Raw genomic sequence first — 27913 nt, forward strand, 5'->3', positions numbered from 1 at the left:
AAACTTCATTGTTCTAGGCTTTTTGGTAGGATAAGTTTAAAATCCAGACTAAAGAAAAATGTTAGACAAGTCATACATTCTCCTCCAATTATTTACTTTATCTCCCTTTACATTTTTGTAGGTCTTTATCATTCTTGTCCTTGTCACTCACTCTGTGCTTTCGCCCCTGTACACTTCTTGCTTGTGTTCTTTCTGCCTTTCTACCTTTTTCTTTGTGTCTCCTTTTTGCCCTCTTCTTTATAATGTCTGAGTTAGTCCATTTCTTATATTTGTGTGCTTTAGCAATTATATTTTATAAAGTGGTCTTATAGCCCAGATACTTAACCCTCATTGTCCCTCTCCCTGACCACGTAGTTGTATGGCTACTAGAATACTAGACTTGAACATTTCAAAAATAATTCCATATGTATTATTTCAATTTAACACAAATGTCCCTTTCAAAGTAAATTCACTTTAATTTTAAAAGCCACATAAAAGGAGTGCAGTTACCATCTTTTGATATATTCAGGATGTTAAGAGCTAAAACCATACCACCAGCAGCAATTCTTTTCCTTTTCATAGAGAAAGAGGAGCCTGGGCCACTTTGAAAGATGCAAAATTACAATTTCAAGGATTGGACATTTTTCAGAACATATTCAGATACTTTTAAATGTATTTGTTCCATTCACCATCAGATTTCTCCAGCACAGTTCTTTGAGGTGCAAAGGGTCATCCAGAGTGTTTTTGCAATGGCCTTTGTTCTGATGCTTTACTAGTCCCTTTTATTATACGTACTGAAGGTTCACTGGGAATGAGCAAAGACTGGGTGCAAGTGAGGGAATTCTCTAGCAACAGAGCTGTCCTAGCTGTGGCATAAAAAGTGCCTCAACCACATTGAGGACTAGTGACCTTACCACCAATCCCTGACTGAACATTTCAGATGGGATTATGTTCCCTTTTTGCTGGGGGCATGGTAGAAGAACCTAGAAACAATATTTCTTGTGACTGCTAAAGCTATTGTATGAATTCCATGGCATCATATTTGATGGACAAGTACACTAGGAAAGGTGGATGGGATTACAATATGTATTTTATTTTAATGCCTTAAACTTGAGATGCATTGTCTGTAACATTTAAAAATAATTGCTCATTCACTTTTGGTGAGATAGCCTAAAAATTTTATTGCTGCATTTTAAAATATTTCATTTTGAAAAGATGTGAATGTTAGTTGGTATTCCTTCCTAATAACAACAACAATAATAATAATAAAAGTAATGAGGAGGTGGAAGGTTGTTACTACATACTGAAACAATTTTTTATGTCTCCAGCACTTGAATGTGCACACCAAGTTAATAAAGTCCACTTTGAGCCATTAATATGCACCAGACATTGCTCCAAGCACCGGACAAAGATCATCCCATTTAATCATTGTAACAGCCTTATAAGGAATGATTATCTCCATTTTCCAGATGAATAAATTGATACTTTGGTGCAGAGTCACACATTCCTTCTAAACAGCCTTTGTTTTATTCAAGATTGCTTACTGAGCAGCAGACCTGGGCTGAAGAATGGAAATAGAGAGGGATAGGGATAGGAGACACTTATGAACAAGGTCAATCTTTGTAAATTCAGGTTATTTTTCAGTTTGCTACTTTAAAGTCACAAAGTCTGCCCTGGGAGAGGGAAGAATACAAGTACTTTTAAGGAAGAACAAGATTAGGGGTATTGGCAATGAAGCCTCAACCAAAGCTTTTAATTTTCAATTAGAGTACCCAAATGATCTTTAAAATGAATGAATGAATTGTAAATTAGTTAAAATTAATTAAATGTTAGGCCCCACTCTACATCATTGGCATGTGTAGTGCCACTGAAAGAAAGAGGTACTCTTAAAGCAGAAGCAGCTCGTGGTTTCAGCAGTATTTTTCATTGTCTTTGAAAATAATTAAATCCACATTTCAATGTTAATACAATCACTAATGAAAAGAATCTTGTACTGACAGAGCAGGAAGGGACTTTAGAACTCATGTACTTCAGCCCTGTCCAATTAGAATGAAAAATACAGCCCAGAGTAGTGACCTTGACTTGCCTGAACCTAGAGGCGGGTACTGGCCAAATTAGTTCTGCTGAGAACCTGCTTAGAAACAGACTCATATTTTGATTAGGTATCAAGATTTAATTTTAAAATAATGTTTTTTCCCAAGTATAATTTTTCTCTGAAAGATATTTTCAATTTATCAGAATCATTTTTACATTTTATTCAATCACATTTGTATTGGATATATTTTATTCTAATAGTAGCAGAAATTTATCTTTACAAATATAATTATAGATTTGTTTATTTCCAAAGTATTAGTAAAAGTGTTCAATTATTAAATTTGAAATATACAAGTTAATAAAAAGACTAGTTGCCTATAATGCCCAGACCTTGAGGAAAATGTTATTAATGTTCTCTTGTTTGTCCTTTCAGTGTTTTCCTCCTGTGCTTGTTAGGTAGACTTGTTAGTTTTTAAACTTAACACAATGTATACATTTTACAAATTTACATATTTATTGTAGTCTACCTATAATAATGTATTTTAATGTATTATTAAATATTAATCTGTGATATTAGTCTCAGTTGCTATTTGCATCATAACTTCAGTCAGTCCCTTATTGTTGATATCTTGGATGAATCCAGGTTTTCTTTTTAATTAAAAAGTAATATAGCAATGAAAACTCTCATGAGAAAATCTGTGGAAATTCTATTATATTTGTCTTAATTTAATCAGTTAATTTCATTATTTTCATTCATCAACTGAAGTGCCAGTGTACTATAATTTAGTCTTGTTCCCCCATTATCATGGATTGTATGTTTGTGTTTGCCCGAGATTCATACGTTGACATCCTAATGGCCAAGGTGATAGTATTAGAAGGTGTGGTCTTTGGGAACTGGTTAGGTCATGAGGGTGGAGCCCTCACAAGTGGGATTAATACCCTTATTTTAAAAAATGACCTCAGAGAGCCCTCAGCCCTCTTTCTGCCATGTAAGGATGTAATGAGAAGTCAGTGTTCTGTATTCATGAAGAGCACCAAAATCTGGTACCCTGGTTTCAGATTTTCAACCTTCACAACTGTGAGAAATTAATTTCTGTTGTTCATAAACCACCTAGTCTGTGGCATTTGTTATAGCAATAACTAACAAAGACAACCTTCATTATTTTTTAACACTGTAAGAAAAAAATTTTCCTTAGAGAAAAATTTTCCATGTCTTTATTTTTTCTACCTACTTAATATTTTTAGCCGCTACCTCCAAAGCATTTAGCTTTCAGGTATTTGCTTTTAGCAAGAATTTTTAAAAAGTTAAACATACCATTGAAACATGAAAATAAAATGATTTCAAAATGATATATTAAACTACTATACTTTCAAAACTTTTATCACACAAATGAACTCTGTCATAATCCTATTTAAAATGAGAATGAAATAAAAACCCATAGTACAAGTTACACTAATTAGGTAATAATTTTTACAGGGTTGCTACCATAAGAAATTTAAAAGTATTTCATTTTGGCTAGGCATTAAACCATTCATCTTATATGAAGGTAGTTAGGAGAGACCAGTTCACAGTTCATGTATGTGTACCTTACCTGGAGAAAATCAAGCAGATTTCCTTGCCAGATGATAAAATTCCATTACAAGATTTACTTCTGAGGCAGCAGTTAAAAAGAAATGAACGTGGGGATTTTCACATCTTCGTAAACAATTTTCATGTTCACTAGGAGGGGCCCTCTCTCCCTGTAATCCTGATATCAAGTGTCTCACAGGACTCATTTGTACCGTTCATAACTATGGGTTCTGTGGGTTTCTTAGCTCATGCTTTACAAACAAATGAGCTTTTTCATTTGTTCCTAATGACTTTGGTTTATACAAAGAGATCTTAAACTGTCCCCAGAGCAATCATTTTGCTAAAATGTTATTAGAACATCTTTACAAATTTAGCAACAAAAGGGAGTTTCATTAACAATGGAAGTCACTGGGAATTGAGGGCCCTTGACATATTCAGTGCTTACCAATCTTGTTTTATTTTCAGTGATGAGTAAAAATGATCTTGTGAACTGTACATTGATTCTTTATCTAGTGGATGGGTATGGAAGATGAGGAATTGATGGAGTGGGAAGAGATGCTAGAAAATCATGGCAATATTCTTGGACTAATCAGCTCTGTCTTTGCTCTCCAAGGAGCCATATAGAACTCATGCAGTTGTTCTTCCTAGCATCTGCTAATAGAGCCATTTCTTTCCTGAGACTTGGTGGATTTGTACCTGAGACTGAGGATTATTTTCACTGTACCATCAAAATACTTCACACCATTTATGGAAACATCTGTGTGTTTCATTTCCATAATAATCTAATCTGATACATCCACTATGTGTGGAGATCACTGCTGACTGAGACTGAAACATGACCCGATGTTTCTTGCAAAACACATGGAGATTTTTGCAGTAATCCTCTTAGTTTGAAGAGAAAGATACAGATGTAGAATCTTCTCCTATTCAAGGCAGCTTTGCCTTTAAAGCCCTGCCCACAAAAATTGTGTTAGTTTTCTTTAGATTCTTGGTCATTTTAACAACTATGTTACTGCTGGATGTCTTTCAAAATTTGTTCTCAATGCCCTGTCCAGCTTGCCATAATAGTAGCTACTTTGGTATGTTGCTAACCTGTGTTCTTGCCTGTCACCCAGAGGTGGTGTTTTAGTATCATCTTGCTAATCACTGTGAACATAATGAATACACTGTTGTTGGAAATCCAGTCTTACCAACATCAAATACTTCTAGAAGAAGACTGATTAAACTTTGTGTTTGTGTATCCTTAAAGTAGTTAAAAATGGGTTAGAGGTGACATCTGTGGCCTGCTTAATTTTCAAAGGATTATATGTTGAATGCATTGGTATTACTCTGGTTAGCCATGGGGCTTGGCAGTCGTACTCTCTTAAAGAATATAGTAATTTTGGGTTTAAGTCAGAAGATGTTGGAATAGGGAGCTCTTCATCCCCTCTCACCTGGCAAACATACCAATTCCTCAACAATTCACTTTGGAAGCCATTTAGAAACTAATTGAAAGACTCCATAACTGTTGATAACTATAAAGCCAGAATGATCAAAATCAGATGGGTGATTCAGGATATAATTCATCAGAATCTCTATCCTGGGAATAGCATAATATGATCAGGAAGAGACTTGCTAGGTCCTAACTTCTCCTGGGGAAGAAGAAGGGCTAGTTCATGATTCATGTCTCTCGCACCCCAACTTTTCCCAGGGGGCTCCCCAGAGGACTGGTTTCTATCTTGCCTGTCATGGAGCTCTAAAGGGTCTGGCACAAGTCTACCCACCTGAGGGAGAATGAAGATGGTAGCTTAAACTCTTGACACCATAGATTCTCCACTTGCTCAGCAGAGTGAGCAGATGCAAAGAAAATTCCAATTCTCAGTTACCTCCTAGGAAGGTAAAGATTCCATTTGTGCATCTAATACCCTAACTTCTTCAAGACTTCCCAGAGAACTTGTATCTGCTTTACCAGTCTTGGAGCTCTAACAGCTCTGACACTGTCAAGCCACCTGAGGAAGGACAGAGAGCAGTTTGGATTAGAAAATGCCATAGATATTTCCTGTTGCTCAGCACAGAGCAAATGTGGGTGGAGGGGTATGAGGTGAGGGGATTCCATCTCTTGGTTTCTTCCTGGGGAGTGAAAGAGTTGACCTGTATATTGTTCCCCCATTTCTCTGAGGCTGTTCAATGGACAAACATCCTATTTACCAGTGCCGGAGTTCTGACAGATCTGATGCACCCAGGGGAGAACAAAGACAATGGGTTGGAATCTTAGGTGCCTCAGTTCCACCTCTAGCTCAGCCAGAGTAAGCAGTCAAAACCACAGCTTTCTGCTTCTCTACGAGAACAGAAAGGACTAGTAAAGGTCTCCAGAATCTCTGAACAGGCTGATAGGTGGGGGTCTCCTCCTGAATGAGGCTATCCTTTAAACTGGAAGGGCCTGATGTGCAGATGCTAACACAAAGAGTAAAGGAAAAATGAAGAATCAGGCCGAGATAGTCCCAAAACAGGAATAAGGTCAATCTTCAGAAATTGAATCTAATGAAACAGAGTTACATGATTTACCTGGCAGAGAATTCAAAATAACTCACAAAGAAACTCACTGAAGTTAAGAGAAAAATGCAAGAAATACAACAAAAAGATAAAGTGCTTTTTAAAAGTACCTAACAGATCATAGAACTGCAAAACACTATAATGAAACAAAAACATTCACCAGCAGCATTCAACAACAGAACAGATCATGCAGAAGGATCATCAAACTCAGAGATAATTAATTGGAATTAATTCCATCAAAGGAGAAAAAAAATCTTAAAAAATGAAAAGAAGTGAAAGAAGCTTAAGAAATGTATAGTATACACCATCAAGCAGACCAAATATATACATTATGAAGGTCTTAGAAGCAGAAGCTAGAAAGAACTAAAGTTCAAGACAGAACAACTGAAAACTTTGTAGATCTTTGGAAGGAAATGGACATCCAGACCTAAGACAACCAAGGACACTGAATAAGTTGAATCCAAAGAAATCTACACCAAGATACATTATAATTATTGCCATTAGTCATCTCTATGCTGGAAATGATAGGAAAGACTTTTATGTACTGAACATTCTGACTTGCTGTATTCTTTTTATATATAAAATATTCTCTCACATAACAGCCCCTTCTATTGCAAAGAGAAGTTGATAAAATGTTATAAAGATATAGATATAATAATAATAACTAATAACTCAGATATAGAATAAAATAAGACATGTAACTAGAACACAGTATTGCCCCCAAAATGTTATTTATTTATTTATTTTTTTATTGTAAACAAATGGGATACATGTTGTTTCTCTGTACATGGCGTAAAGGCATACCATTTGTGTAATCATAAATTTACATAGAGCAATGTTGTTTGATTCATTCTGTTATTTTTTCCCTTCCCCCCACCCCTCCCACCCCTCTTTACCCTCTATACAGTAGTTCCTTCCTCCATACTTGCCCCCATCCCTAACCCTAACTCTAACCCTTCCCTCCCCCCCATTATGTGTCATCCTCCACTTATCAGCGATATCATTCGTCCTTTGGCTTTTTGAGATCGGCCTATCTCACTTAGCATGATATTCTCCAATTTCATCCATTTGCCTGCAAATGTCATAATTTTATCATTCTTTATGGCTGAGTAATATTCCATTGTATATATATACCACAGTTTCTTTATCCACTCATCAATTGAAGGGCATCTAGGTTGGTTCCACAGTCTGGCTATTGTGAATTGAGCAGCTATGAACATTGATGTGGCTGTATCTCTGTAGTATGCTGATTTTAAGTCCTTTGGGTATAGGCCAAGGAGTGGGATAGCTGGGTCAAATGGTGGTTCCATTCCAAGTTTTCTAAGGAATCTCCACACTGCTTTCCAGAGTGGCTGCACTAATTTGCAGCCCCACCAGCAGTGTATGAGTGTACCTTTCTACCCACATCCTCGCCAACACCTGTTGTTGCTCGTATTCGTGATAATCGCCATTCTAATTGGGGTGAGATGGAATCTTAGGGTGGTTTTGATTTGCATTTCTCTTATTACTAGAGATGTTGAACATTTTTCCATATGTTTGTTGATTGCTTGTAGATCTTCTTCTGTGAAGTGTCTATTCATTTCCTTAGCCCATTTGTTGACTGGACTATTTGAATTCTTGGAGTAGAGTTTTTTGAGTTCTTTATAGATTCTGGAGATTAGTGCTCTATCTGAAGTATGATTGGCAAAGATATTCTCCCACTCTGTAGGCTCTTTCTTCGCATTGCTGATAGTTTCCTTTGCTGAGAGAAAGCTTTTTAGTTTGAATCTATCCCAGTGGTTGATTCTAGCTTTTATTTCTTGTGCTATGGGAGTCCTGTTAAGGAAGTCTGGTCCTAGACCAACAAGGTGAAGATTTGGACCTACTTTTTCTTCTATGATCTGCAGGGTCTCTGGTCTGATTCCGAGGTCCTTAATCCATTTTGAGTTTAGTTTCGTGCATGGTGAGAGATATGGGTTTAGTTTCATTCTGTTGCATATGGATTTCCAATTCTCCCAGCACCATTTGTTGAAGAGGCTATCTTTTCTCCATTGCATATTTTTGGCCCCTTTGTCTAGTATGAGAAAATTGTATTTATTTGGGTTTGTGTCCGTGTCCTCTATTCTGTACCATTGATCTACCTTTCTATTTTGGTACCAATACCATGCCGTTTTTGTTACTATTGCTTTGTAGTAGAGTTGAAGATCTGGTATTGCAATACCCCCTGATTCACTCTTCCTGCTAAGGATTGCTTTAGCTATTCTGGGTTTCTTATTCTTCCAGATGAATTTCATAATTGCTTGCTCTATTTCTGTAAGGTACGTCATTGGGATTTTAATTGGAATTGCATTGAATTTGTATAGCACTTTAGGTAGTATGGCCATTTTGACAATATTAATTCTTCCTATCCAAGAACATGGAAGATCTTTCCATCTTCTAAGGTTTTCTTTAATTTCTTTCTTTAGTGTTGTATAGTTCTCATTGTAGAGGTCTTTCACCTCTTTTGTGAGATTGATTCCCAAGTATTTTATTTTTTTCGAGGCTATTGTGAATGGGGTAGTTTTCCTAATTTCTCTTTCTGAAGATTCATCACTTATGTATAAAAATGCGTTGGATTTATGGGCATTGATCTTGTAACCTGCTACTTTACTGAAATCACTTATGAGTTCTAAGAGTTTTCTGGTGGAATTTCCAGGTTCCTCTAAATATATAATCATGTCATCAGCGAACAGGGATAGTTTGAGTTCTTCTTTTCCAATTCGTATCCCTTTAATTTCTTTGGTTTGTCTAATTGCTCTGGCCAGAGTCTCAAGAACGATGTTGAATAGAAGTGGTGAAAGAGGGCATCCCTGCCTTGTTCCAGTTTTTAGGGGGAATGCTTTCAGTTTTTCACCATTTAGAATGATATTAGCCATGGGCTTAGCATAAATGGCCTTTACAATGTTAAGGAATGTTCCCACTATCCCTATTTTTTCTAGTGTTTTGAGCATGAAGGGGTGCTGTATTTTATCAAATGCTTTTTCTGCATCTATTGAAATAATCATGTGATTCTTGACTTTAAGTCTATTAATATGGTGAATTACGTTTATTGATTTCCTGATGTTGAACCAACCTTGCATCCCTGGGATGAAACCCACTTGATCATGGTGCACTATCTTTTTAATATGTTTTTGTATGCGATTTGCTAAAATTTTGTTGAGAATTTTTGCGTCGATGTTCATTAAGGATATTGGTCTGAAATTTTCTTTCCTTGATGAGTCTCTGTCTGGTTTAGGTATCAGTGTGATATTGGCTTCATAGAATGAGTTTGGGAGGGTTCCCTCCTCTTCTATTTTATGGAATACTTTGAGAAGTATTGGAATGAGCTCTTCCTTAAAGGTTTTGTAGAACTCGGCTGAGAACCCATCTGGTCCCGGACTACTTCTAATGCTGCTTTAGCCAGTTTTCAGGACTTTGGGCAGACTGAACCACTTATTTGTTTGTATATGTGTCTAATACAGCTCAGCATCCACCAGTAGCAGATACTGGATAATGAATGTTTGGACCTTTACTACTGACTATAGTATGTGTGTAGCACTCAAGATCTTTCTAGGGAATGTGGTTTCATTTTTTGCTGTTGTTTCTTCTTCTTCTTCTTCTCTTCTTCTTCTTCCTCCTCCTCCTCCTCCTCCTCCCCCTCCTCCTCCTCCTCCTCCCCCTCCTCCTCCTCCTTCTCCTCGTCTTCTTCTTCCTCCTCTTCCTCCTCCCCCCTTCCTCCTTCTCTTCCTCCTTCTCCTCTTCTCCCTCCTCTTCTTCTCCTTCCTCCTTCTCCTTCCTGTATTTCTGTATGCTTTTTCTACTTGAAATATGGGAGTTTGGTTCTATAGGTGAGCACAAACCTAACTCAGAGTTCAATCCCTATTCTCTCTGGCACACGGATAGCTTAATAAAGTTATCTTCAAAGGTAAACTGTTACTGACATTCCCAGTACTAAGAAAATATTCATTGGTTGATGATTTAGTGATTTCAGTATATATTTTATTGTTTTTCATACAAGTGTCTATATGAATATCTTGGTCAATGTCATACAGTAATACAAGTTTGGGTTCTGTGCCCTGTAATATTTGGAGGATGATCATGCATTTAAAAAAAAAAAAAGATTGGATCTCTTAACTTCCTTATTGAAGTTACTAAAGACAAATGCATCTCTGTGATCTTAAGATGCATTTACTAGGAATGAGTACTTTCTTCATAATTTTGTGACAAGCTTTCCTTAGTGAATTCAGACATGCTCTGTGGCAACCTGTTCATAAACAGAGGGAAGAAATTATCAACCATTGGAAAGTCTTTTGTTGGTAACTTTCTACAGGAGATCCAAGCAGAGATGGAAGACAAGAGAAAGATGTGAAGTTCTTTGATGGTTTATATATGTCTGTGTTCCTTTTGTTTCTTTAAAAAACAAATTAAATGAATCAACAAAAGGCTTGCCTTCTAATACCACTAAAAAGGGTTTCAGTTAGCAAACTTAACTTTTCTCCATATACTTTAATTACTCATGAGGAAAGAGAGAGAAGTATAGGTATAGATTTTTCTGGGAAGCATGAAATTTGTATGATACTTCTTACAACTCTGCAGGTCTCCAGGATATCCTGATTGCAGCCCTCCTTGACTGCTAACAATGAGATGTGATCATCTCACTAGTGGCCATTCAGGCTTCCTCCTATTGTCTTCGTACTCCTATAACCATAATAGTGTTTGAACTATTACAGTTCTCAATCTTTAAAAGTCAGTGTCTCTTTCTGTTATCCAGAGGAGATAGTCTATAATCATTGGCCATATTTAAATTACAAATGAGAAACATTAATAATGAATTAATGAATATTGAAAAAAGCAGAATTACATTTTTAAGCATCAGAGTATTCCTTCAGAGAAATATTTTTAAAAGTCAGTAATTGTGGGGTATTTTACTGACACAGGAATAATAATTAATAAAAAGAATCACACTGGCAAAATTGACATGAAAATTTAAGATTTACGAAGAGCCAAGCCTAATTACATCCACTGTTTCACACTCGAATATTTCATTTTGAATTTAGATCATGATGTAATATATTTTTAATAGTCACTTTTCTTTACATGGAGAAAAAGAACTTTTGTTTATTATGTTTATCATATATATTTACAGTCTTCTAGGTTATAAAACATGGAGAGCTGTTTGAGAAAATTACTTTTAAAGAAAGCTATCTAAGAATTTAAAGGGAAGTAGTTTTGTTTGTTCAAATTAATTAGTCTTCAATGAGAGCTATTTTGTCTTCTTGGGTTTATCAATTATGAGAGCAAAAAGTCTATTAATGTTATTGAAAACATAATGCAACTTGTTTTTATTCTTTTTTGAAGACTTTGTTAGTATTTTTGCTTAAATATATAATTTTAAGAGTAGAAACAAAAATTGTATTCTAAGCATCCTTTGAATAAAGGCCATTATTTTATTTATGTCACTAATATTTTTGAATATTATTACTATACTATTCTCTTCAAGGTAAAATCTAATTAACAAAATCATCTTTTTAAAAACTATGGCAAAGCATTACCTGTCTTTATTTCAATGCTATGAAGCTTTTAATTAACAGAAAACCACCATGGGTTGCTTCTTTAGAATACCACTAAATGTTAGAGACATCGTCTACTGTACAGGAGTGTCACTACTGGATGAAGATGTTTGGGAATTCATATGGATGAAATTCCACTCCACCACAGCAGTTTCTGAAAAGAAGATATTGTTGGAGGCCTTAACTTGTAGTGATGACAGGAATTTATTGAATAGGTGGGTCAATCGATTTTCTAACTTTATATAATGAGATCATTCTCTGTTAATCAAACTTCCCTGAAGTTGCTTTTATGTCCTTGAATAGATGTTACTCTAAACTTTATCTTCCTAAAGATAAAAAAAAAAAAAATCATGTTAACCTTATTGAAGTAACTTGGCTTGAGAAATCACTTGCTTATTGATTAATGATATTATGTAATTTATAAATGTCTGTAAGAAAATATCTTATTATAAAAGGAAATATTACTAAAAGAATTTTAAAAGGATATTCTGTGTATAAAATCAGAATTTTGATTTTCCATTCCAATGGAAATATTTTTAGAGTTTATGGTATATTTTTAGAGTTTAATTAATATAATAAAACACTATTAATTTGGCCTTCCCCCTTATATAAGCCAAAATTAGTTCCATTGTTAAATTCATATTAAGAAAGTTACACTGGACTATTCTTTTAAAGAATGTGACAAACTAGATCATGTAATTTTAGTACAATTATAAAGATGTTTAAATCATTGGACTAAAAATTTCTCTACAATTCTTTCCTTATAGGCTTCTAAATCTGTCTCTGAATTCTGAGGTGGTACTGGATCAAGATGCAATTGATGTCATAATTCATGTAGCTCGGAATCCCCATGGCCGAGACCTTGCCTGGAAGTTTTTTAGAGATAAATGGAAGATATTAAATACCAGGTAGAAAGAAGAATTTGATCATTCATACCTGAAAGAGTAAATTAAAGCTGACATACGAGAAATATAGATCCAAGTTTTGTGATAGAGTTTAGATTCAAATAATAGGATTACATTACAACATAGTCAACCAAGATGGGTGTTGCCACTTTTATGCAACTCATTCTGTTTAAATTATTCTCTAACATTATTAATTTGTTAAAGGTTAGTAGCCTTAATTAATGGTGCGTGTACACACAGATAGTGTAAAATGTTTAGCAGAGCAGTTTCTTAGAATATTTATCACTGTTCAAAATTGAAGAGATTATAAAACTCCTATATCCAGAATGTGTTATAGGAAAATGATTTATAAATCAGATATAAGCGGTATTATAACAGGAAACTCTAATTGTTTTGGTAGAATTGTTTTGAATTTCTTTTAAATAAAAATATTTTCAAGCATCTAAATAAAACCATATATAGAGAAGAACGATTAATCATATCAAGCATTGTGTGGTCCCTCTTGCAGTAGAATTCATTCTAGGATATCTTGTTTCACAGCAAGAGTTTTTCATCTTCAATATTAGAAAAATTTTCATTATGTATTTAAATCTATTATAATCTATGCTAATTTATTACTCTGATAATCTCTATGGTGTCTTAAAATTAAATTTATTATGGAGCATATAAATGCTGCATGTTCTTCTAAAACATAGCTCTTCCCAGGTAGTAAGCAGACTTACTGTTCTGTCAAAAACTGATATAAAAACTATTTAAGCACACCTTTATTAGTTGTCCTGGTATAATGAGTTCAATTGGAATGAGTATGGCATATTAAAGCACATTTCTATCTACAGATATTTCACTGAGAGAGAGCACTGATATTCCTATAAGGCACATTGACTTTTTCTATACTCTCAGTTTAGAACTTGGAATGATTAGAATATTAAAGCATGTTTTGCTGTCATGCATATAATAGTGTGTATACTCATCCAGCCAAAGTGAAATTAATATACACACAACAGCTCCTATCCAACAATGTCCACAATACACAGAGTATCTCTGATTTTATAGTTGAGAGCTCAGTAGAATGCATTTGTGGGCACAGAAAGTTTATTACTTTCTCAGAAATATTAGTAGTAGCTTATTTTCCCTTTCTTACCCCTCCCTGTCCATGATTTCTATCCAAAAGATAAAGTGATTGAGGCTTCAGTGTCTATAAATTCAGTAGTGCTTTTCTTGACTAATAGGAGTGTCTTTATCTTCAACTCCTCTGTCAGTCCAACTCCATGTTGGAATTCGTGGGGGTGCTGCCCAATATATTCTTTTCTTCACCTTCTGCAGATTCTTCCTGATTTAAGTTGTTATCTATTCTTACAGTCACTCCCAAATCTTTATCTGACATTTAACCTAGATATTCCCATATGATAGGCATTCTCTCCTCAAGGTCCCTATTGGGGTGTGACTGCAAAACTAAAGTCATCATTTTCCCCTGGTCTTCCTTTTCAATAAACCCTATACCTGGAAGTCTACATAGGCTTCCCTCTTTTCCTAGCCATATTTATCAGTTAGGCTTTAGGTCTTGTCAGTTTAAGAATTTCTGAGTTTTTTTTTTTATTCTTCCTCTGCTTTCCTGCTACCACTACCCTAATGCAGGGTCTCCTTTCCTACAGCACTGTTAAAATAGCCTCTGTCTTTCTGCTGCTCTAATTATACTCACCAACACACACACACACACACACACACACACACACACACACACCACACACACACACCACACACACACACACACCTCTTCCCTTTGTCACAAGAATTCTGAAAAGCAAGCATGATATTTCCCTAATTTAAAACTTTCCATGGTTCTGTGCCAGACTTATAATCTAAGCTCATTGATATGTCTTCTGCATACCTCCTTGGTCTTCTGTTCCCAGCCTCACAGTTTATGCCCTCTTAATACCAAACTGCTTATTGTCTGTACACACCATGTTATTTCACACCTCCTTGCTTTGTTTGTTGTTCCTCTAAAATTACTTTCTCAAAACTGCACCATACTCAGTCTAGATGCATCATCTGCCAGAAGCCCACAGATCCCACAGATCCCACAGCACAAGAGATCTTCTCTAAACACTGTGTATAATATTATCAATGCCACAGTTAGTTACATTAAGTGGAAATTATCTGTTTACATGTCTAACACTTCAACCAGATGGCTTAATACCTTCAAGGTATACAGTCATGCCTTATTCCTCTTCATGTGAAGGTATAATTAACATTCCCTTAGAAAAAGAATTACATTCATTCAGGGTAGTACTCTACTTCTTTAACCACATACTGATTACTAGTGGTCACTTATATTATTATTGAATGCTTGTTTGCTTTTGCTTAGCTAACTTTTTTCCAAAGAGTAATTCAATTTTAGAATTATAATAAATTGTGGTTTCATTCAATTCAGCCCCTCATTTTGTGTATGAGAAAACTTAAATTCCCCAGAAGCTAAATTACTTAAAGTCCCATAAGTTATAGCAACATTAGAAAACCTCATGTGATGATGTCTATACATGTGCTTCCAAAAACCCAGAGTTTTGTTTTCAGTGTACTTATCTTGTTTCTAAGAACATGATTCCTTGTGATAGGAATCCTTAGCATAGTAAAGACAAATCAGTAAAATTAGAACCCCTTCACTAGTACAAACTGGCCATAAGTTAAATAATTGTGTTTGTGATGCAAGAATATGCAATAAAAATGAACAACTAGATATTTTATTTTAATAGTTTTATGAAAATAATGCTAATATTTTGGGAACATCTTTGAGAAATTTGATTGTAAGAATTAGGTAGGATAATACAAATTTCTTTTATGATTAATTAAACCCAAATATCTGTGTGACATACTGATTATGCCGAGCTGGTCTTGTAGTCTTCTTTCCTTTGTTGGGATTCTTTTCTCTTATAGAGAGCTAAGTTGCTTTAGAGTTGAAAGTTCTAAAATTTCTCTTTCTCAATCCTTGGCTTGGAAATATAACAGTAATTCCTAAATCCAATTTTAGAGGACCCACATTTTTAAAAATTTGCTTCACCTTAGACTTCTCCAAAACACTGTGAGCCAAATAAGATGGGATCTGATAGTATCCCATAGCCATAGCTCTTTGCATCTCTCTTTTCCCCAAAAGAAATGATCTTGAATGCTCAAAGATCTGGCAATCTCTGACAGCTGGAGTGGAACAGACTGGAACCCTCTAGAAGGAGCCTAAAGATATTTCTAGTAGTATTCATTAAATTCTACCTATATTGACATTACGACTTTTTTTTTCTTTTATCTTTTGAGGTATGGAGAAGCATTATTTATGAATTCCAAACTTATCAGTGGAGTTACAGAATTCCTTAATACTGAAGGTGAACTCAAAGAGGTAAATATTTTAAGATGAGTTCTAATTTTTTGTTTTATACACATAGAATTGCACATTAACTTCTGTTAGATTCACACCCTTTCCTTTTACATGCACACATCCTTGTTAAAGACTTCTTTATGGGGAGATAGCTCAGTTGGTAGAGTGCCCTGGGTTCAATCCCTAGCACTGCAAAAAAAAAAAAAAAAAAAGTGTTCTCTATTTGCAAAGGTGTTTCTAATATATTAAGCATTGAATGCCTGCAAAAAGTTTTTGAATGTAATGATTTCCAAAGTTGGGGGTCCCCAAATCTACTCCAGAAGCCTTTGATCCAGTCAGTCACTGGTCAGAAGATTCTATGAATCCAAGTTTAGGACCCACTAATCTACAAAACCATCATGTCAATGACTCAGTATTTGTATTAGGAAAAAGGTTGGTGTTAAGGTATAGAACATGAGTTTCACAGCTTTGTGGTCAGTCCTATGCAGACAACAGATAATAGAAGTGATAGTAATGTTTTATGCTGTCCAGACTATCATGGAATGAAGTCATATGTGTGGAAAGTCTTGTATCTGGCAATACGTATTAAAATTAATAGTTTCAAATGTTTGCTTGGTATAATCACAGATGAATTTTATTAATAGAGATAAGCTTAACATTTTATGGACTAGGGTTCATGTTAAGAGTATCTAACATTTCCTTTTTCCTCTGGTTTCTTTCTCTGAAAATATGAACTAGCTGGGTAGCCTCCTGCCCTCTTAACTCACATACTAACAGAGAGAGATGTGAAATGGAGAGAATTAAGCAGGTAGTAAAAAGGGACAACATATAGATTCTTTTGATTAATTAAAATGAAATGAGCTTCAAACACCTACTGCCTTTTCCTCTGCTGTTCTGTATTATAAAATACAGCTGAAAATTGTCATTGAGGCTCATGGTTTCCTCAGTTTCCACTGACAGACTGCCTAATACTATGACCCAGAGTTAATCCCATCAAGCAGCATTCTCCTAGGGCATCAATCCTGGAACCATCCTTAATATCTTCTATATTGCCCAATTTCCTGAGATCACCCCCATGCACTAACTTGGATTCTGTTGCACCTTGAACTAAGCTAAGCTAAGGCTTGGATTGTAATGATTTGAAATTCTGCCTTTATCCCTGCTATGTGTGTTCCCAACCCTGAAGGATTTAGCTTTGAAATTTCAGAACATTTTTCCACTATTTTTTTTAAAAAATAGAACCTAAATGGAAAGGCCTTTTTCAAATCCATAGGAAATAGAAAGAACAATTAAATTAATGATGGCTTTCAGTTTTCTCTATATTTAAATGAAATGCTTTAAGTATTGTGATTTTACATTCAATAGTCTGGGAATAAAAGACATATTTAGTCATAATCTGTGCGGCCATTCCAGTGAACACAGGAGGGAAATCTCTCTCTTCATCCTCCTCCCCTCTTCGCCCCATCTTGCTTCTTTCCCTCTCCTCTTCTCTGTCCTCTCCTCTCTTCCATCCCCTTTTCTCCCACCTATCTCCTTTCTCTCCTTCCATTTTCCTTCTTCTCCCTTTTCTCTTATTCTCTTTCATATTTTTCTTAACTTGCTAATTCTCAGGCCATGAAAAAGAATATCTTTTAAATGGCTATTTAATTATTTTATCACATATTGACCATTTTGTTTTACATGTTATATATTTTAATTTTTACCCTGTTGTAAATTGCCACTTCAGATGTTCCAAGGTGCCCCTATCATGAGAAGTTCAAAACCAAAATTAAATTGTGACTTTTACTCCATTATCTACAAAGGAGCTAATTTCACAATGCAGGCTCACAGTGGAATGAGGGATGAATCCCTTCACTGCTGACTTACTTGCTCTGACTTTTTAGTTTAACCATTTATTCCAAAGTCTTTTACATACTTTCAAACTCTTTACTGTTGTCTATAGGAATGAGGCTCATATTTTTCAGGTAGGGTGGGGAATTCAATTTGTATTAAGACAAGGGCTAAGTAAAATCCACTCAAATGATTCCATTTGAGCCTCATAAACAGAAAACCCAATGTGCTCCCTTGGGGTATAGCATTTCCAAGGATTCATAGATCAAAAGGGAATCATGTTTATGAATTCTGAAAACTCTTTTGATATTTTAATGATCCTCATCAGCTTTAGGGGCATTTCATAGGAAATTTCTATTATTCTGTGGTCCTTCCCCTAAACTGCACTCTAGTACCTGAGACTGAAGTGTCCCTTTCATTACATGGATCTAGTAGTTTGAACTATATTTCTTCTTGAGGTAGTCCATTATTTCCTTAATTTTAAGTTAATGGAGATATAACCTCTTGGAACCTTAGAGGCTCTGTCACTTTTCCTCACTGATGTTTAATAATCAACACTTTCACGTACCTGTTGATAAACAATACTGTTTGAGAGGAATACAGATCTTATGTATCCCAGATAACTCATTTACCCATGTAATGTTGAAGACATGTCTCATACTAGGACAATGGCTAATTCGATTTATTTATATAGTTACTAACAGTCTATTGTATAATTCACTCTACAGATAATTTACTTTATAATGTTGGGGTCTATAGTATCCTGACAGATATTTTAATGCATTTTAATATTTTAAAATATTTTAATATTTTAATGTATAAATATATGTGCCTAGAAATTTTATGCTAGGAAAATCAGTGAGCACAAACACCACTGACATTTTACTAAATGTTATTTAATAGAAGTGTCTAAACTTGTAGCATATAAAATAAAAGCATAACAAAGCATAAATATCTAGAAAACATGAAAAAAAAAAATAGCAGCAAAACAACAACAAAACCTACCAGAGAGCTGGACAGACAAGCAAACTGGAGTAACAAATAACTTACTCATCTTCCCCAAGCTCTGTAAATTGAGAAGTGAGGCAGGGTCTGTAAGGTACTGCAGTATCACTTTAGCACCTGTTAGATGTCTGTTCTGACCAGTTTGCCACAAGAACTATGGAGGAATATGGCCCTGAGGTCAATTTGTGGCAACCCTGGAAAGTGAACCAGATGTATTCTGATGAATAAGCTACTCAAGATGTTGTATGAGTCACCTCAGGTGCTCACAGGGGAAGTATTTAGTACACTTAGCTAGTGATTTAAGAAATGAACCTCTAGAGACCCACCAGTTACATTGTCTATTGAGAGTTCTCATGTAAGATAATTTAACCTACCATCTTGTGTCAATACTATGTTCATATTGAAATCCATAATTTGCCTTTGCGGACAACTTAAGAATTTTTCTTCATATGTTTAGGCTGGCTTCATAAAGAGTCCAAGGGCACATGCCAAAAAGTTAAGGTTGCAAAAGAGGTTGCTCACCATCTGGCATATTACACACCCAGGAAAAAAAAATCACTATGGAAAAATATTTTAAAATAATATACTTTTGATTGACAAATAATATGTGAATAGTGACACTATAATGTCATGTTTTTCTAATAAATTAACGCAATATCCAAAACATAAAACAAAATGTCTTATTTGCTGCTTTATGGAAAGAGACCTGATGAATATAAACCATAAGTATGTAAATGCAAATGTATCATTGTTTTAATTAGCTAAAGATTCAAATTATGATTCAAGATTTCCATTAGACTTCTCTTTCTGTGTGTGTGTGTGTGTGTGTGTGTGTGTGTGTGTGTGTAGCAGTGTCTGGAATATTAGACATATTTAGTAAATTCCAATCCCCTCCTTCTTTCTTTTTTATCTTAATATATATATATAAATGTGGTCAAATATCATATCTGTTTTTAGGACAGCACCAGTAATTATTAGTTAAGCATTGATATTTTACATGCTTGTTATAAAAGCACAATGATTTTGAGTCTCCTCAAGGCTATAGCTGAGATATGATTATTTGTTGCTGATATTGCCAGACACAGAGTTTTGTGGAAAAACAGATGATAGACTTTGAAAGAACCTAGCAGTATCATGTAATTAAAGAAACACCGTCTTAGACTAAGCTCTACATGAACTAAATTCCAAATTATTTTAGAAAGGTATAATTAGCTGAATATTATACACCCCCACCCCATCTTCCCTGCCCCTGAGCCTGTTGTGATGCTTTACTTCTGGCTACTTACTCCCCATGGGCCACCATGTGATGAATCACACCCCACACTAATTCTAGCACGTAACATCTCTGTGTTGCAGGTTGATTTTTCACATTTGTCTGTGAACTTTGCAATTGTTGGTTGGTTGGTTGGTTGACAGTTTCTAAAGATATACTAGCAGAAGGAAAACCCCTACTATTTAATCTTGAAGAACAGTCTCTGAGTTTTTCTAGAATATGTAGACTCTTGAAATAAAATCTCATATCAATAAAAATTATAGAAAAAGCACTTTAAAATTCTAACTTAAATGCTTAAATTCTCTAGCTGAATGAGACCATATTTCTCCTTCATTCTTTCTAAATCTAGTTACTCGGCTGATTGGAATGTCATTTATCATCCAGTTTGCATAGCACCATTACTTTTTTCCACCACCCAATAACTTTGGTAATCCCTTGACATTGAAGATAGTGTCAAGCCCTGTACTGCTTATTTGTAGAAGATGAAGAATAATTTTATCTCTACACACAAAGAGTGAACTTTAATCCTGTGTTCAGTTCATAAGGCTCTTTTATACATTGAATAGTCCTACAATTAGAACTAGTCTTTGTCACAATTTCATCAACCTATTTTGAAAGAAAAATTAAGTATTTCAGTTTTAATATTTATTGATGATGAGAAGTTGAATTTGGAGTCATTTATACTATCCACTTTTCCTTTTTTTCCCTTTTTCATTTAATAATCATATCATACCTAATTGATACAACACATTATATTTTTCATTATTAAACTTACTCCACTGTATTAAAATAAACACCAATGTTTGAAATGAGTTTTGTAAAAGAGATTTTATTCAAGAGGCAGCCAAGGGCAAAGAGGTGAGAGAGAGTAACTCTCAATTATGCTTTCCCTTAGAGGGGTATTTATGGGATGAAGAAACACCGCGATTTAAGGTGTGGGGAACAGTCTGTCTACGCATAGTCACTCCAGAGCTCTTCAGAGCATGCATGAAGAAAATGATGGCGTCAGCATGATCTGACAGTGGAGTTTTTGGTCCTCTGACATCAGAAGGTCACCCATTGGACACTTGCTTAGTCCCAAGTGAAGAGGTGGTGGTTTCAACAAAAGTAGCCTTCAAGTCCCCGCAAAGTAACCTAGGCTACCATCGTCATCATGGCCCACAGTGTTAGCTACAGCAGAGTTGGAGGGAGACTAATAATTTGTGGCTGAACTGCATGACCTCCAAAGTGAGGGATTTTCAAGTTAACTAAAAACCAGTAACTAGAGGCAATTAAAGTTAGGGGGCTTATCAGTTTACCCTTGGTTTCAATTGTGACACTTTTGATTCAAAAGGATTCTTGTTCAAATATGCTGTTCATGAGTTAATTTAAAGACATGTAGCCTTATCATTTTAAATTTCTGTTTCCAGCTGAAGAACTTCATGAAGAGCTATGATGGGGTAGCTACTGCTTCTTTCTCACGTGCTGTGGAAACCGTTGAAGCCAATGTGCGCTGGAAAATGCTTTATCAAGATGAGCTCTTCCAATGGCTGGGGAAAGCTCTGAGTCACTAATATGTGTCCCTTATAAACAATTTGACTCAATTGACTCAGATTTTTGGGAGAGGACCTGTTTTATGTGGAATGAGGAAAACACGCTGTGTAGAAAATGGCCAGATTTTCAGTGTTAACATGTGGGAGGATTTTTTTTTTTTTAACTCTTTGGTTTGGGGGAGTAATTTTTGTTTCACTCATTCACTTCTGTTTCTTTATTGGGTATTCTTCTCTAAAGAAATTCTTGCAAGTGAAACTTGCCATGGTTGCTTCAGCTGTACATTCCTTGCTGTTACAGGACCAAATATGATAGTGGTGCATGTTGATGTTGCAGTTTGGAAAAAAAAAATATTCAGAATATTCTGTGCATGGATGTATGGTCCTGCCTGTGTTCCAGCATGCTTATTTAAAATGTCCAATGTTGTATGTGAGTATATGTTCCATCCAGGATGGGCATTATGCAAAAGCACAAAGATTCTCTATGACAATCAGTGTTGCTCCTGAAAGAAAAACTAAAAAGGGTAGTTATATTCTCAGTGTTAGACAACGGGAGAGTTAAAATAGCCCTTTAAGTGAACAATGTCATTTATTTCACACTTGGATTGTCTGGCAATGATTATTGTGTTGCTAACTCATTTTCTTTGAGTTAAAGCTCTGTATACATTTAAAAAGGCATATAGATAGTGTATACATATTTATATTATATAGGGAAGCCCCATATGTATGTAGTATGTTGTACACTGCACATGTGCAAAGAATCTCTTAGATCAAAGAAAATTTATCTCTTTTTATAAATGTATGGATGTTTGGAAAAAGGTTAAAGGAATTTATCTCAACATTATCCTTCCTGTTTCCTAACTAAATTTATTAGCTTATTTTTCATTTACTTTATGAAGTATGGCTTACTCTACTATATGAAGATGAATTCCAACAAAATTTATTGTGTAACACCTTCCTCTGACTCTCCTAAGTCAGTGGCAACCATGCATATAGATGTGTCATCATTGGGTCGGATGTTCTGTTGAGTATAATAATTGTGTAAACTTAGTATTGCCAATACTGAGAAAGTGTTTATTTTCCATCTTGTTTGTCCATCTCACATTGGAGAGTTAAAACTCCTCCCTGTGTGTTGATCTTTGTGTCTGTGTTGCTCCAATCCTCCATTAAGCAACCATACCTCAATAGGTCTATTAGCATTTAATGACCTTTTATGCCACTTGTGCCATCCCTTGAGATAGGAAGTTTCTTTTCATGTGTTCATGTATAAAGTCTTTCCTTTAGTATTGACAACTCTACGTGGGAATTTTGAATAGCCATTGGCTTTGTGTTATGTAACACAAGTATTTTTAAATGATATTCTTACCCAGTAGGCCAGCTCTTCAAACATTTCTTAGATGCTTCAGTAAAGTTTACCATTATTAAATACCAATACAACTACTATACTTAAGCCACATTTTTGCAGACTACTTCCTATTTTCCCAAGGTGTTCCATTCCTTGAAATTTGCAAATCACTGAAACGTGTATTCTAAAATTAAGTCACTGAATACTGAAAAAACATTAGACATTTTATGAGACTGGAGCCATAGAATTATTTTAAGTTTATAGAAAAGAGGAGCAATTTCATAATCCATAGAATTAGTACCACCTAAAATTGAATTTTATCATTTAAGCAGGTACTACTTATTACTCATACCTAAATTTTTCAGCACTTCATTCAATTGAAATACATGAATTTTAAATATCATGTGTAGTCTTAATAAAACATGATGATCCTTCATATAAAATCTAAAACTTATACCACCCATCCAGAAGCAATGAAATCCAATTACTATGTGTAAAATTTACAAAGTCCTTAAGGGGCATGTTCTAAAACATGATGATATTATCACATTGCTGTGTAGGTCCCAGATATTCACAATATCACCTCTAAATTCATGTAAAAGAGATGATAAAAATTAGAGATGGATATTCTTGTTTTGTGTCATGAATCACTGATTCAAATTCCTAGTAGCTGTGGCGTGTGTGTGTGTGTGTGTGTGTGTGTGTGTGAAATCACCATCTTCAAATTTGAGTTAGAAGGGCTTTTATAGTTCTTTTTCCTCCCCACTGTTAATAATCATAATCCTCTTTCAGTATTTTAGTGGCCTTGAACAACTGGTTTAGCTACAATATCAAATCCCAAGTGTATAATTATGTGCAATGTTAATACCTCATATAATAATTGTTCAACAGTATAGTGGTACCAATGGCATTGAGATGGCTTTTTTGTTCTACATATTTTTCAGTAATTTAACTTTCCAATGTTGAAATTATATCAGACTTTAACGTTTTTTAGTTGTTTTAATAAGTAATATTTTCAAAATAAAATAACCAATGATATCTCTTGGAATATTCTGTAAGATGTAGTTATAAAATTATATTTTCTACTTAGAGTTTTATCTTTTCTCTCTTCTTTGTCTGTTTTACAAATCAGATACTATGAATGAAATCATGAATTTTCAAAAGTGTCCATCATCTAGTGTTAAAGATTTACTGTGCTGATATATGTATAAGAACAAAACTTGTTTTCCATTAGAAAAGACCAAATTACTTACCACACCACAATGGGTATTAATTGTTTCCAGGTGACATGTAAATAAAATGATTTCCCCATTTTTACACATTTTTTCCTTAAAAATTTCCTATAATCCTTAAGGTTTTTAAAATATATAATATCAACCTTTAAGGCTATGATGATTCTGTTCTTAAATTTCCATAACGTGTATTTGAGCTGGACCTTAAACTCACTTTGGTTTATGGTATGTCCAGGATAATTACATCACAGAACTCGGATTTTTGTGTTAGTAAAATTTACAAATATTGCAACTACTATTTTGGAAAGTTAAGTTTATGCCATGAATTTATAAATGCTTTTCATTTTCAAGAACTTTTGCACATGCTGTTTTATCTGACTCCTCAAAAAACACAAAATATTTTTAGCTCTTTATCCTAAAGATGAAACTGAGGCTTACAGTAGCAAAATGAGCTTTTAAAAATTGCAGTTATTTTGGGAACAGATATAATAACCTAAGCCTCAATATAACTTTTCTACAACTAAACTATAAATACAGGCTTAAAATTCACCTATTGATTGCACTAATTGGTGATTTTGCAAATACTAGACCAGTGTTAAAATACATAATTAAATATACCACAATAATTACACTATTTCTTAAAGTATCTGATTCTAATTTGCATATTTTCAAGTAACTGAATGATAATGTTTGTCTGTATTTATTTTGGTCATTTTAAGTATTTGATATGAAAAAGTTAACATTCATTTTTTCCTTTTTATGTCTTTGTTGAACATTACCTAATATAATCTTAAAATACTGGTAATTTGCTTTACTTACAAAACAGTCTTCCCTGATAGTAATAGGTGGTCAGAATGCAGACAAAAAACTATCTATTTAAATCACTGAAAATAATATACATAAAATATTTATAAATCTATGCAGACTAAACTGTGAGAAAATGATTTTTGTGCAACTATCCCACTGACTTAGATGCATAAAAGGGATTTTCAAAGAAGTTTATGAAAATATATTTAGTGAAAATCTACTGGAAATTAAAATTATAAGATTCTTTTATAGGAAGTTGGAGAACCTGAAATAATTTGGTTATTCTCTTGAGCGATCCCATGAAATAACCATACATACCTATTCAAGAGTTAGCAAAGGTACATATAATGAAAAATTAATATTTCCACACCTTTTTTTCTTTATCAGAGATCATAGCCTAATAATAATGTGACATTACTGTTATATGTTCATCAAATTCAATTTAATTAAATATTTTACTGATCACTTTTATTTCATTAGGCACTTAATGAGGGGAAGGAAGGCAGAGATGAATGTGCATAAAGAAATTCACATTACAACAAATGAAAAAATTTATAAATAAATAATGAACAAGTCAGAAGAAGGGCAATGTGTTAAATAAATACATGACACAGAAGAGGACATAAATAATTTTTAGGTGGAGATAATATCCAGTGATTTTGTACACTAGTTCTCAAAACTTTAGTACAATGTTCATTGTTTGATTTCACAACATTTATGTTTTAGGGAAATATGTAGCAGTGTGAAATTATAATAAAATCATATAGTTTAGACTTTATCCCTGAGAAAAGCTGTTTAAGCAATTTACTAATATGGGTAACTTGCAGGAAGAATGTCTAATCTACTTATAAAAAAAATACTTGTTTTCTAAAATAGTTTTAGAATATTATTTGTACATTTTTAGTGTGTAATTTTAAGTCAATCATATAATTTAAAGTAGGTTTATCAATATTTACAGGCAATCATTTATTCTTTCAAATTAGTGTATATGAACTTGAATGCAAAAATACTCTAATATTCTGGAATTTCAATTTTTAATTATATTATCCTTTAGCTTAATTGGATTTCAATTAGAAGGGTTTTTTTTAAATTTGCTTAATATGGTATCAAATCAGGAAAAGTCTAACAAAAATATATTCTAAATTGTATATCAAAGTTTACAGGAAGTTTTTAAACTGTCAAATACTTTTTAAAAGCAGTTATTGAAAATGTAGGTTTTGATGTTAAACATTGCATATATGTCGTTTTAGTCAGCATTTTTGCTGCTGTGACTAAAGGACCTGACCAGAACAACTGTAAAGGAGGAAATATTTATTTAGGTATCACAGTTTCAGAGGTCTCAATCCATAGACAGTAGGCTCCATTCCGTGGGGCTCAAAGTGAGGCAGAACATCATGGCAGAAGAGTGTGGCAGAGGGAAGCCACACATGATGATCAGGAAGCAGAGAGATATCCACTTGCCAGATGCAAATATATACCCCAAAACCTCACCCCCAGTGACCGACCTCCTCTAGCTACACTCCATCTGTCTTCAGTTACCAATTAATCTCATCAGGTGATTAATGTACTGATTGGGTTAGGGCTTTCTCTGAATCTTCTTGCATTGTCTCACACATGAGCTTTTGAGGAATACTACATACAAACCATACCATGTGTCATATTGTGCATTTTATTTTTAAATAAGTTTTCACAAATTAGTAGACAGTATGGGTTCCAGATTTTAGAAACTGCACTTTAAGGTCTTTAAATTTGAACATTTAGTACTGTAAAGATAGTAGTTCAAAGATGTTTACCTTTTGGACATTTCTAGTTCATGTACTAATGCACTAAGAGGAAAGAAAAAAAAGTGACTGAACTGTTGTTTTTTTCTGAATTAAAAATTTTGTGCTATATTAATCATAAATGAGTTATGATTTAGGAAAAGAGCAAACATTTGAGTGTCCACTAAATTTCAGGTACTTTACCAGTATTCTCTCATTACTAATCCTATGAACTGTTGTTAGTTCTAATTATCAATGAGTAGACAGGCTAAAAACTAACTGTTTGCACAATTAAATGGTGATCTTAGTTGGACTCCGGAACTGCAAACACAAGCCTTTTATGGCTCAAATTCACGATTTATCTGCCTATAACACACATGGAAACACGATTATACAAATTCTACGGGAGATTTGGATAGATAATTAGCTCCATTCCTCATTATCATTGGCTCATTAGAAAGAAGTATAAATTAGTGCATTCTGGTTTGGTATTCCTTTCTTAGCATGGTTACTTCATGCATTCTATAAAAAAGTTTGCATCAAAATTTTGTACATTCATGTGTCTATATAGTAGGTTTTGGACTATAACAAATAATTAACAGGTACTCTAGCCAATAAGTCATGAAAAGTAAGTGAAAGAAAGGGTGGGTTGTGAAGCTCTTCACCAATGGACCGCAAAGATACTGTCTCTGCACGTGGAGGAGATGTATTAGTCTAACCAGAACTTTCCTTTTGCTTAGCAAAGAGGTTAGAGAAGTATTTTCTCTTTCTTCTTTGAACTATAGATGAACCACAACTGCTTAATTTACTTGCAGTTGCATTTTGAACAGGCCTGCTGTGTGTAGATACAGTCTAAGATAACTGCTTTGACTTGCCTCTGCAGAGGTCAACTCCTTCTAATGACACACATTTTTCTTATGTCATGTAAGTAAATGAAAGAGTGAAACATTTTATAGAAAGTATTAGAGTGGAGTTAAGAAGAAAGTATTACAGTGGAGTTACGAACATCTGCCTTGAATGTGCAGTGCATTTATTTTCTAAGCTAATCATTCCATAGATAGCCTTTTAATCTTGGAGAGGTTCATAGTAGTGTAATTTCTCTTATGCACAATTCTTACCTATCTTTACATAGCCTATGGCCTACTGGGTGAGACATTCATTAGTAATTTTCAATTAAATTT

The 27913-nt window shown here is 34.3% G+C and overlaps 1 protein-coding gene across 1 annotated transcript in view; it reads left to right on the plus strand.

Annotated features, from left to right (window-relative positions):
- TRHDE (thyrotropin releasing hormone degrading enzyme) overlaps window positions 1-27706 on the plus strand; it is a 361209-nt gene extending 333503 nt beyond the window's left edge. Inside the window, exons 16-19 of the mRNA XM_079142404.1 lie at window positions 11730-11897; window positions 12450-12590; window positions 15891-15972; window positions 21469-27706. Coding sequence (XP_078998530.1) covers window positions 11730-11897; window positions 12450-12590; window positions 15891-15972; window positions 21469-21612 — 535 coding nt within the window. The 3' untranslated portion in view covers window positions 21613-27706. The remainder of the gene's footprint in view (window positions 1-11729; window positions 11898-12449; window positions 12591-15890; window positions 15973-21468) is intronic.
- Window positions 27707-27913: the final 207 nt, after the last annotated feature.

This window comes from Sciurus vulgaris (genome assembly GCF_902686455.1).
Source record: "Sciurus vulgaris genome assembly, chromosome: 5".
In the NCBI taxonomy this organism is placed as follows: domain Eukaryota; kingdom Metazoa; phylum Chordata; class Mammalia; order Rodentia; family Sciuridae; genus Sciurus; species Sciurus vulgaris.